At 59.4% G+C, this 11416-nt stretch overlaps 2 protein-coding genes across 2 annotated transcripts in view; one reads left to right on the top strand and one right to left on the bottom strand.

Annotated features, from left to right (window-relative positions):
- Window positions 1–3536, top strand: part of SIPA1 (signal-induced proliferation-associated 1) — a 9330-nt gene extending 5794 nt beyond the window's left edge. Inside the window, 9 exon segments of the mRNA XM_042781532.1 lie at window positions 1–120; window positions 420–694; window positions 2080–2295; window positions 2378–2489; window positions 2585–2693; window positions 2775–2876; window positions 2964–3018; window positions 3218–3296; window positions 3390–3536. The exon segment at window positions 1–120 is cut by the window's left edge and continues 508 nt beyond it. Of these exon segments, the coding sequence (XP_042637466.1) occupies window positions 1–120; window positions 420–694; window positions 2080–2295; window positions 2378–2489; window positions 2585–2693; window positions 2775–2876; window positions 2964–3018; window positions 3218–3296; window positions 3390–3536 (1215 nt within the window).
- Window positions 3537–7632: 4096 nt separating this feature from the next.
- RELA (RELA proto-oncogene, NF-kB subunit) overlaps window positions 7633–11416 on the bottom strand; it is a 7532-nt gene continuing 3748 nt past the window's right edge. The window contains 3 exon segments of the mRNA XM_007944964.2: window positions 7633–8231; window positions 9050–9124; window positions 9205–9285. Coding sequence (XP_007943155.2) covers window positions 7633–8231; window positions 9050–9124; window positions 9205–9285 — 755 coding nt within the window.

The following is an 11416-nucleotide window of genomic DNA, read 5'->3' as shown; positions in this document are numbered from 1 at the left end:
CTGGCCTGGACTTTCTCCGAGCAGCAGCTCGACCTGTACTACGGCCACGGGGAGGCCATCACCCTGCGACTGGACGGACCCACAGGCCAGGCCGTGGGCGAGATTGTAGCGCGCCTGCAGGTGAGCCTGTGTGGGGCACTGAGGCGCAGGGGAAGGCGGGGTGGAGGGGCACGGGCCATAGGTGACTCTGCGGCGGAGCCTGCGTTCCAGCCTGCTGTGCAGTCGAAGGGGACGTGAGTTGGAGCGAACCCAGCCAGTGACTGGTCGCTGGGCCTGCTCTCTTCACCTGTCTGGTGGGTTGCCACGCTCTGCTCTCGGGCTGTGCAATATTCGGTGTGGCCTGGGGCGGGGACCTTCGGGGGTGGGGCCTGTGGCCGCTCCACCTGGACGCCACGCCCACACCCCGCCCACCCCTGCAGCTGGTGAGCCGCGGCTGCGAGACCCGCGAGCTGGCGCTACCCCGAGACGGCCAAGGCCGCCTGGGCTTCGACGCCGACGCCGAGGGCTTCGTCACACACGTGGAGCGCTTCACGTTCGCGGAGACGGCGGGACTGCGGCCTGGGGCGCGCCTGCTGCGCGTGTGCGGCCAGACGCTTCCTCGCCTCGGCCCTGGCGCGGCCGCCCAGCTGCTGCGCGCAGCGCCCAAGGTCTGCGTCACCGTGCTGCCCCCAGACGACAGCGGCCGGCCGCGCAGGTCAGGGCGCCGGGACTCGGGGAGGGGACCACGCCATCGGCCACCGTGGGGCCCAGGCCTCCTGTGCCGCCATACGGTGCTCTCGAGAGTCCCCGGTGGGCGGCTGAATTTAGGCATCGCAGTCAATCTGAGCCGCACTTCATCCCACCTGTAGAAGGGAACTAGCTCACTCTGCTTTTCCTGCTCGGAAGGTAGACTCACCAGCAGTCGCCCTCCTCTTGTAATTACCCCGCCCCGTCCTCATGTAGTGGTTAAGGCATTTGGCTGTTAACCAGAATGTGGGCGGTTCGAACCCACCAGCTGCTCTGGGAAAGAATGAGGCAGTTTGCATCCCTAAACATTTACAGGCTTGGAAACCCAATGAGGGTCGCTGTGAGTCGGATCCACTCATGACAGTGGGTTTGGTTTGGATACACACTCTAACTGATTCACTGTACCAGTAAAGGGCCGGATAAGTAAACATTTGAGGCTTTTTTGAGCCATCTGGGATGGGCCCTGGTGGGGTAGTGGTTAAGTACTGGACGGCTAATTTAAAGGTCAGCAGTTCAAACTCACCAGCTGCTGCGCAGGACAACGATGAGGCAGTCTGCTTCCATAAAGATTTACAGCCTTGGAAACCCTATGGGGCAGTTCTGCTGTGTCTTAAATGATTGCTGTAAGTTGGGATCACCAGCCACTCCTCGGAAGGAAGGTTGGGCAATCCTACTTCCGTAGTGATACTGCCTCGGAAACCCAAGGAGGGGTCGCTATGAGTCGGGGCTGACTCGACGGCAAATAACAACAACAACAACAAGTTGGGATCGGCCGGACAGCAGTGGTTTTAGTTGGGAGCCATCTGGCCACTGTCGCTGTCCCACGAAGCCAGCCACAAGACAGTATGTAAACGAGGAAGCATGGTTGTGTTCCACTGCAACTCCATTTATGAAGACTGAAATTTGGCTTTTGTATGATTTTCACATGTCATGAAATATTCTCTTGAATTTTTTAAACATTTAAAAACATTCTTGGTTCACAGCAGGAGAAGCACAGGCCAAGGGCTGGGTTTGACCCCCAGGCAGAAGGTTCTAGATCCCAGTGCTACACATTTACCAGTGTTGCTGTAAATCCTCAGAGCCTATGAGATTGCTACTGTATCCCCATTTCCCAGATGAAGAAATTGAGGCTCTGAGTGATTTGCCCAGGATGCACAGGGGCAGCACTGGGGTTTAAACATAGATCTGGGAAAATGGCCAGCAGCCAGGCAGACGTTGTTTTCGTGGTCGTCGGGGAGTTTGGGAGCTGTGCTCCTTCCTGGAGCGGAGGCCCAGGCATCGCTGGGATTGGGCAGGGGTTACAGGATGCTGGGGGAGGAGGGCTGCTGTCTGACGTTGCCCTTCCCCCACCAGGAGCTTTTCGGAGCTGTACACCCTGTCTCTGCAAGAGCCCAGCCGGCGGGGCGCCCCAGAGCCAGTGTCAGATGAGGCCCCAGGGCTGGCCCTGCTGCCAGCCACAGAGCAACTCCTGCATCTATGCCTGCCCCCCAGGGGCCCCCCAGGGCCTGGGGACCTGGCTGAGGAGAGGACCGAGTTCCTGCACAGCCAGAACTCACCCTCGCCTTGCAGGTGCACCTTCTGGGTCCTGTCTCTCCCCCAGTGTGGCCGTGGCGCAAAGCTGCTCGCGCTGACCTGACCCTGCTCTCCCCAGCTCCCTGTCGGATGAGGCGCCCATCCTCCCCAACACCACGCCAGACCTCCTTCTAGCCACCACGGCCAAGCCTTCAGCACCCAGTGCTGGCAGGGAGACACCTCCCACCCAGGTGAGCAGAAACAAGACTCAGATCCACCAGGGGAGGGTGGGCACAGTGGTGCCAGTGGGTGTCACCTTGGCTGCACCCATATTTCTGGCCCCTAGGATGGACCAGGTGGTCGTGGTGGCTGTGAGGACAGGGACAGCCCGGCCCCAGAGCTGAGGACCTCCATCCTGCCACGAACCTTGTCTCTGCGGAATTCCATCAGCAAGAGTGAGTCTGGACAAGGGGGTGGAGGGAGGGTGCAGGAGGGGCTGGCCCGGCCCCCGCCTGAGCCCCATCCTGTGCCGGCAGTCATGTCAGAGGCAGGCAGCGAGACCCTGGAGGACGAGTGGCAGTCCATCTCGGAGATCGCCTCCACGTGTAACACCATCCTGGAGTCACTGTCTCGGGAGGGTGAGGCCGCCGGGGCCTGGGGGTGGCAGCTGGGGTGGGGCTTTCTCCCCTCATCCAGCTGCCCACACAGTCCCTCTGTCTCCACAGGACAGCCCATCCCCCAGGGTGGAGACCCCAAGGGACCCCCCAGATCTGATGCTGAGTAAGGTTCTCTGCTCGATAGTGCCTGTCCTGTGCCTGTGCCACTGCCGTTACTGGGTGTCCTTTGGGGCTAAGCTTCGCTCTGGGGCTCCGTTTCACGAACACCTGAGCCTAAGACAGGGGTTGGACCCTTCTCACCCAGGTGGGGCTGAGAGGCTGCCCCCGTCCCGAGGGTTGAGTCCTGACCCCCATGTCCCCAGGCCAGAGCCAGGGAGCCTGTCAGAGAAGGTCTCTCATCTGGAGTCCATGCTCAGAAAGCTGCAGGAGGACCTGCAGAAGGTGAGGGGCTGGGCAGCGGGGGGCCGGAGCTGCCCCTTGGAGGAGGGCCGGCCGCTCTGACTCCTGCCACTCGGGCCGCCCCTGCCCGTCCAGGAGAAGGCAGACAAGGCAGCCCTGGAGGAGGAGGTGCGGAGCCTACGACACAACAACCGACGGCTGCAGGCCGAGTCGGAGAACGCGGCCACCCGCCTGCTCATGGCCTCCAAGCAGCTGGGCTCACCCACCACCGACCTGGCCTGACGCGGGTCCCGCCCAGAACTGCCCAGGCCCTGCCGAGCATCCATCCGGGCCACGACGGGCCCTCAGCCCTCCTCAGGAACGCTCCTTTTGCGGAGGAGTTTAGCACTGCCCCCACTCCCTGGCCCATTATCAGTGACATGTTTGCCACTGTCCTGCCCCTGTTTGTAAATATTCTTTGAGGATAAGGGGACTTAAGGAGTAAAGAAGACACTGCCATATGTGTGCGTGTGTATACAAGGGTCCACGCTGTTCATGACATGAGGAGGGAAGGGACCCCAGCCTGGCTCCCAGCCTCCCAGCACCAGTTTGAAGGGTTAGCTCAGGGTTGGGCTGGCACTCACTTTAGGGGGGTCCCTGAGGCTGGGCCACTCACTGCAGGGGGTCTCTGAGGTTAGGCCACCCTTGGCATTTCTCCCACCAATATTCATTCATTTCTGTGAGAAGCAGGAACCCACCCCCACGCCACTTAGTCTTCAGAGCCAGGCCCAGCCACACCCTGTTCTGGACCACACCTGAGGTGTTAGGATCAGGGGCAGAAGGCACACCTGCAGGGCAGGGGAGGGCAGAGCTTAGGGGTCAAGGAGAGCTTGACCATGCCCCCTTGTAAGGCCCTGTCCCCTTGCAAAGCCCTACACCCCATGTAGGTCCTACTTCTCCTCTAACTCAGCCTGGCACTCTGTTGACTACTTGGCCAAAAAAAAAAAAAAAACAAACCGAACCCGTTGCCATTGAGTCATTTCTGACTCATAGCGACCCCCTTGGGTTTCCAAGGCTATAAATCTTTATGGAAGTAGATCACCCCATCCTCCTTCCACAGAGCAGCTGGTGGATTTGAACCATTGACCTTCCTGTTCACAGTCAAGTGCCTTATCCACTACACCATCAGAGCTCCAGATGCTGCAAATACCAAAGGCCCAGTTCCAGAGGTTGTAGCTTCTCTGCCTCAGCAGCCTAAGGGGTGTTCCCATGTCCCAGAGGAAACCATCGGCCATTGACCCCCTTCTCCCAGCCTGTGACCCCTCTGCTCCTCATCGCCTGGGGTCTTTCCCACGAGTAGCATCAGCAGGTGCAAGCTTGGACTCTGTCCAAACCCTTTTATTTCTGGGTCTGAGGCCGAGAGGGGCACTGACTTGCCTGGCACCCCTGCTGAGGCCAGCCCCTTCCCCAAGCTGCCTGATGCCTGTCTCTGGGGTTCTGGCAGGATGAGCTGCTAGGCTCTGAGAAACAGTGCTGGGGAATCAGAAAGGCCTCCTGGAGGAGGTGACTGAGAACTGAGTTTTAAAGGTTGAGTAGGAGTTCACCAGGAAGAGAAGTGTAAGGTATTGCTCACAGGACCAGTGTGATCTGCGGGACTGCAGTCAGGGCACATGGAAGGACCTGGGATCCGAGAGGTGATAGCTGGCTTAGAAAGGACTTCAGACATCCTAGAGTAGCAGTTCCCAAGGCTGTTCCAACTTTCCTTCAGGACAGTGTGGCGGGCTCTGGTCACACTCTCTGGGTGTCTGCAGAAAAATGAGTCTCGCCATGTGATCGGCAGAGGTCCACAGGGAGCGTGCTGGGGTGAGATTTGGGTGTGAGAAGCCTTTGACAGCAGGGAAGTGGTCAAGGCTGCAGCCCTGGTGAAAGTGCTAGTGACTGAAACTTGAGGACAGTGCCGGAATCTGGTGAGGGACGGGAGCCGGGAGGCTAGGGGAGAGGCGGTCTGGCCGCCACGTTTCTGCCTGGAGTCCTGGGAGGGAGGAAGGGCAGGCTGGGGATAGCTGAGGTCATTTGGAGCAGGGTGAATTTGGGAGGAGGCCAGAGGGACTGCCGTGGAGCTGTAATGCAGGCGGGGCTCGTGGGGGAGAGGCCCCGACCGGAGACAAGGATTTGGGACTGATGAGCCAAAATCAGGATAAGCTCACTGAGGGAGTGTGGGAAGGGCCGTGAGGGCTTCCGGGGGTCACGGGAGGTCACTGCAGGACGCCAGGGCAGCCAAGGGACCGAGACGCGGTCTGGGCTGGAGGACCGGGCACACGCGGCCCCCTCTGGGCCGCAGGTGGGGCGCAGCTTCAGCATCGGTTTCCTTAGTTAAACTCCTTCTGCCAGCGGAGGGTCCCTCCTAGGGCCCAAGTCTGGCTCCACCACCCCAGGCACTTCCAGTCAGGGTCGGCGGGGCCTGACCCCATGCCATCAGCTCGGGTGGCGCCCCTCGCGCTGATGTTCAGCGTGGCCTCGTCCTGAGTAGCCCACCCTGGCTTCAGGCCTCAGCCCATTGCGCGTTCCTGTCCCCAGTACTCCGCCGCCGCTGAGATCTTCCTTGCGGGTATCGTCCACCTGAGTGTGCACCCAGGGCCTAGTGCTTCCCCAGAGGACTCGCTGGCCTTTGCAGCGCGTCCTGCCTTCCCCTCCTGCCGCGGTGCAAAGCCTCGAAAGAACACAGCGCCAGGCACGGCGTCGGAACAGGGTTTCTTCAGATGCACTACCCGCGTTCTCGGCCGCAGAAAGCTATCTCTACGCATGCGCGCCAGAGAAGGCGGGGCCTGGCCGGCCAAGGCCTTTCCCTGACCCTGCTTTAGTGCGCGTGCGCCCAACTAAGCCGGAAGTAAGCTTTAGTCTCGTCCAGTGGGCCTCCATCTGGCCTTTGTTTAGCCCTCATGAGGCTTCTGACGGTTTCTTCGCTCATGTCAGAGCCAGTCTGATAGCGTAGTGCCTAAGGCATTTGACTGCTAGAAGGCTGGAGGTTCGAACCCACCAGCCACTCCTTGGAAGGAAGGTTGGGCAGTCTACTTCCGTAGTGATGCTGCCTCGGAAACCCAAGGAGGGCTCGACTGGACGGCACATCACCACCACCACCACCACCACCACCAGAGCTGTGTGTCTAAGCTCGTGTGGGGTGGGCATAATTCTTCTTGAAACGTACCTCTACCCACCTGGGAAGTTAAATCCAAACCTCTTGAGCCCCCTACTGGATCTTTCACACCCTGGCCCCAGAGAACTTTCCCAGGCCTTTCCTACTCGCTCACCTCCTGACGCCTGGATGGTCCCTCAAGGCATCCCCCCCTCTTCTGTTGACCTAAGGCCTGCCTGGGGCTAAGTCTCTGTGAAGCTCTCCCACAAAGTGCTCCATCCTTGCAGCCATGGAATCGGCTGGGTGATCTCATCACATGGGACCAGGACCCCCACCCCACTACCTCCTTTCATCTACTGGAAGATAACCAGGGGTTTCCAAAGGTGCCCTCGGTCAGCAAGGTCCCACGTGCATATCCTCCCAGCTCCCACCAAGGTGCGACATGACCAGCAAAAAGCACGCGCTCAGTGTTTGCTGAAAGAAGGCGAAGCTCTGCCAGCTTGGCGACAATTTATTAGTTCAGAGTAGAAAGAGCAAGAGTCTAGCTGCTTTGATTTTTCCGCAGAAACTGCACTTTCCGACTGGACAGTCTCCAGCCCGCCCTCCTCCAGCCTCCAAACCACTTGCCCTACCATTAAGGCACTTGAGAAAACGGTGAAAGAGTGGCTCGAACCAACCACCCCACCCCCCTGGATCCTGGAGAGGGCCAGCTGTCCCATCAGTTCCCTTCAGCTACAGGCGAGCAACGAAAGACCTGACAGGGACCCCCGCCGGACAAGAAGGCCGGGGCCTCACACTGGTGTAAGATACAAGGACTAGCTAGCCCCACAGAGGGGCTAGGAACTGGGCATTACTTTGGCTCAAGGTGTAACTCAATCCGTGGTTTGAGGAAGACACTTGATAAGAAGGCTTGGCAGCCTTGAAGGCCACAGCTGCAGGCTGCCCTCCTCTCTAGGAGAGTACTAGACGCTGGAGGGTGGGGATGGGGGCCTGCAGAGTTCTCTACAGAGAGAAGGGAGTGGACCGTGAGGACAGTGGAAGAAAGAATTGGAGCCCTTCCGGCTCCCCCCTCTCCGGCGAAGTTAATGCTTCTGCTTAAGCACCTCCAAAAAGAGAGACAGATAGATACTGCTGACCAAAGAGTAATGTGGCCCCCTGAAGATAGTGCCCAAAGGAGTAGGAGCATGCACCCCGCAATCTGTAAGTGCCTTGGGAGGGGTTCAGTCCTGTCGCCCCGGTGCTCCAGGCAGGGCACTGTCACCCTGCTTAGGAGCTGATCTGACTTAGCAGGGCTGAGAAGTCCATGTCTGCGATGGAAGAGAAGTCTTCATCCCCTGAGAGGAGGCCATTGGGAAGCCCCGAGGCACCCAGGGGGGTAGGAGCTGGGTCGGGGGGCCTCTGGGACCCTGTCACCAGGCGAGTTATAGCCTCAGGGTACTCCATCAGCATGGGCTCGGCTGCGTGGGGGGCCATAGACACACCCTGGTTCAGCAGCTGCTGAAACTCCGAGTTGTCAACGGATGCCAGGTCCGTGAACACGGCTGGGTCCGTGCTGCTGCCAAGCAGGGCCCCCAGGTCCTCGTCGGCATCAAACTGCAGCTGCAGCAGGGCCTCGGTCAGTGTCCCTTCCCCGGCCTGGGTGGCCTTGGGGGCTGGCGGGGCCACAGCCTGAGCAGGGCCCGGGGCTAAGACCGGCACAGGAGCTGGGGCCTGGGCCAGAGCTGACGCCATGGCCGGGGCAGGGGCCTGGGCCAGCACCGGGGCCGGGGCCTGGCTTGGCATCTGCCCAGAAGAAAACATCATGGGGGAAAACTCCTCAAAGTTGATGGTGCTGAGGGACGGCGTAAAGGGATAGGGCTGAGGGGCTGGAGGAGAGAGACAGACAGAGGTGGGGTCAGAGAAAACCCGAGACCCACCCCTGGACTCCAGCCGTCCCCGTCTCCGTCTCCGTAGTGCTGAGGATCAACCCAGCCTGTGGAGTCACTGCCAACACCCTAGCTCCTCCTCCTCCCCCAACCTGACCCAGCCTCTAGGGTCCAGCTCTAGCCCCACCTCCTCCTGGGGGCCCTCCCTGACTAGTGCGGCCCCCAAAGCGCTTCAGTTCTCCCCTCCTAAGAGTGCTGCTAGCTTTTAGAGGAAAGGGTACTTTCAGGGACCAGCCTCCTTACTTTATAGCTGGAACACCAAGTCCCCAGAGGGGATGAGCCCAGTGGGCCCCCGGCAAGGAGGGGCCTGACAGGTGCCCCGGCTCACTGTTTCATGAGCCACCCAGCAGCATATGCATTCTGTCCCTTTAGAGGTGACTATTTAGTTGCCCTGATTCAGCTGAGAGTTGAGGACAGACTGTGCTGTGTCTGACTTCCATCAGTCACCGATCAGTGGTTCTGACCTGGCGGCCGTCCCCTCCCCGAGGGGCTACTGGCTCCTGGGCCGCACTTCCATTGGCTCTGGTTCGGTAGGTCTGCAGCAGGGCCCAGGAAGCGGCACCTTCTCCGTGCCCTAGGTGGGCGGCTTTCACAGAGGTAACCAGGCCTCACCCCTGAGAAAAGGGGCCTACCCAGAGCGGGCTTCAGCCAGCACCTGCTGGCGGGGCCAGTTCCTCAGCTCACCTCCCTCCAGGTGTTAGAACCACAGACTGACCCGATCTGAACCTGCAGTCCCGGGGGACAAACAGAAGCCTTACCTGGCTTGGGGACGGAAGCTGCACTGCGGGAAGGCACAGCAATGCGCCGGGGCGGAGGCCGTGGGTCTGTGGGTCCTGCAGGCAGGGCTGGGTCAGCTCTCAGCGCCTCCAGCCCCTCCCCTGCCCACGCCCGCTCTCCCCACGCTGCCTCTCACCATTGAAAGGACTCTTTTTCATGATGCTCTTGAAAGTCTCATATGTCCTCTTGCGTTTCTCCTCAATCCGGTGACGATCATCTGGGAAGGTGGCAGAGAGAAGTGGGTCTCGCTGACCCAAGGCCCCTCAGGAGGAAGGTGAGGGACTGAGCACGCCTGAGACCCTCTCTCTCCACCTCTGCAGGTGACGATGAGGCCACAAGGCACCTGGCAATTTTGAAAGCCTGCAGCTTCCTGAGAAGGCCTGCGTTGCTTGACTTTTTCCCTTTGAAGGCCACATGGGTGACTTCGGGGTCACAGTCTGAGAACATGGGCCTCATGGGGGCCTTAGCCTCCGGCTCCTTCTCTCACCTGCACTGTTCACGTCCCAGTGCATCTCCAGCCTCACACCAGGCCTGGCCCCGATCTCCCCGCACCCTGGGGTGGCTGCGGTATGCCTGGCTTGCTCAAGAATGCCACAGACTCCTGTTCCTCTCCAAGGGTCTGAGGGCTCAGGGTGGGGCCCTCAGAACCATCTTTCTAACCATCTCAGCTCCCAGATAACCCGAGCCCCTTGATCCATCAGTCCAAAGCCAGCCTCAAAGTATCTCTCTCCAGAAAGCTGGACAGACAGGAATGCAGATACGAAGGGCACAGGAATGGGGCAGTCAGAGGGAGCGGAGTTTTTTTACGGTTGAGGATGGTAATCGGGGCTGGGAAATCAAATGTGCTTGAACTGCTGAACATAAAACAAACCTTTAGAAATCTGCACCCAAAGCGCAATAAAAAATATATACATATACCTCCCTCAAGTTGGAAACTCTGGGGTCATCCTCCATGCCCCTCTCACGGCTTCCGCTCACTGACGCCACATGTATCCACCAGGCACCTACTGTGCGCCGGGCTCCATTCTAGCCAATGAGAATGAGTGAGAAGACAGGGCTCCTGTGCTTAAAGAGCTGCTGTCCTGATAGACACGGCCACCTACCCAGACACAACATCAAGGACTGACAGTAAACGGGACAACAGCACTGGAGGCAAGGTGGGGAAGCTGGCCTGGAGCTGTCCGGGAGGGACCGGTGTGGGCTGGCCACATGAAGCCCTGGCCATCATTCCAAACAGAGGCAGCCGTTCCGGTGAGCACAGGTCCTGAGGCGTGACTGAGCTTGGTGCATGCCACACACGAAACAGCAGCGGGGCTGGAAACAGGATCCAAGCAGGAAGCGCAGGAGATGCAAGCGGCTCGCTCCACCATTCCCGTTGCAGGGCTCACGCCGCCGCTTCTCTGCCTGGTATGGACTGGCTTGCTCCCAGACTCTTACTCCTCTCTCTGTCTGAGTGCTTAATTTGGGGCTTAAAAAGTCGTCTTTCCAACAACCTCAGCTCTTAGATAACCACCACGTCTTCCAAAATGGCCTTTTTTATCTCAGGTCTCTCAGAACCCTGCCACAATGCCACCAGAGAGAGTTTGCCGATATACCCACAAAGCCTTGGGGCTGCCCACTGCCTTTAGCTGAAATCCTGTAGAATCCTTGAGTTCAACATCCAAGGCCTGCTCACTGCCCAGCGCCCCCTCCTGCCACAAAGCCGCCTTTCTGCCATTCCTGCCTCTCCAGACCGGGCCCACCCGCCTGGGGAGGCTCCTCTGTGTGCTGTTCCAGTGTCCTCCTCCGTGCACCGGCCCCTGCTCCACCTTGGTGCCGACGGCACTCCACATACGCCGCCTGGGTTTCGCGTGTCATCTTGTGTCTTCAGGATCGGTTTTGCATGTCTGTCTTCCTCGTGTGACTGGGCTTCCAAAGGGCAGGGCCCACGTCTTACTCATTTTCAATTCAAAATACCTGGCATGGGCCCCTGGCACCCAGTGGGCACTAGGTAATTATTTGTGGAATGAATCAATGGCTGTTTTTTTTTTTTTTTCCGCTGCCCTGCCTTCCAAGCTCTGTGAGACTCCTCCCTGGGTAGGAAATGCTCGTAGGCTGGAGGTCAGGCTGTGGATGTTCATTCCAGCTGTTCCTACCACAGTCAGATGCGTGACAGCCTGACACAGCCCTAGCGTGTGGGAGAGACACGTAGCATGGTGACTGGACCTGGAGCCAGAAGGCCTGGTTCCAATGATGGCCCTGCTACTAACTCACTAAGTGACCTCCAGCAAGTCAACCCTGTGTGCCTACACTTTCTCACCTGTCAACTACCTCACCACCCCCTCCCCTGCCCACGCCCGCTCTCCCCA

This window comes from Orycteropus afer, unplaced genomic scaffold (assembly GCF_000298275.1).
Source record: "Orycteropus afer afer isolate SDZICR_OR568_19922 unplaced genomic scaffold, OryAfe1.0 scaffold00130, whole genome shotgun sequence".
Taxonomy (NCBI): Eukaryota; Metazoa; Chordata; class Mammalia; order Tubulidentata; family Orycteropodidae; genus Orycteropus; species Orycteropus afer.
Note: the sequence above shows the minus strand (reverse complement) of the source record. Positions and strands in the feature narration are given on the sequence as shown.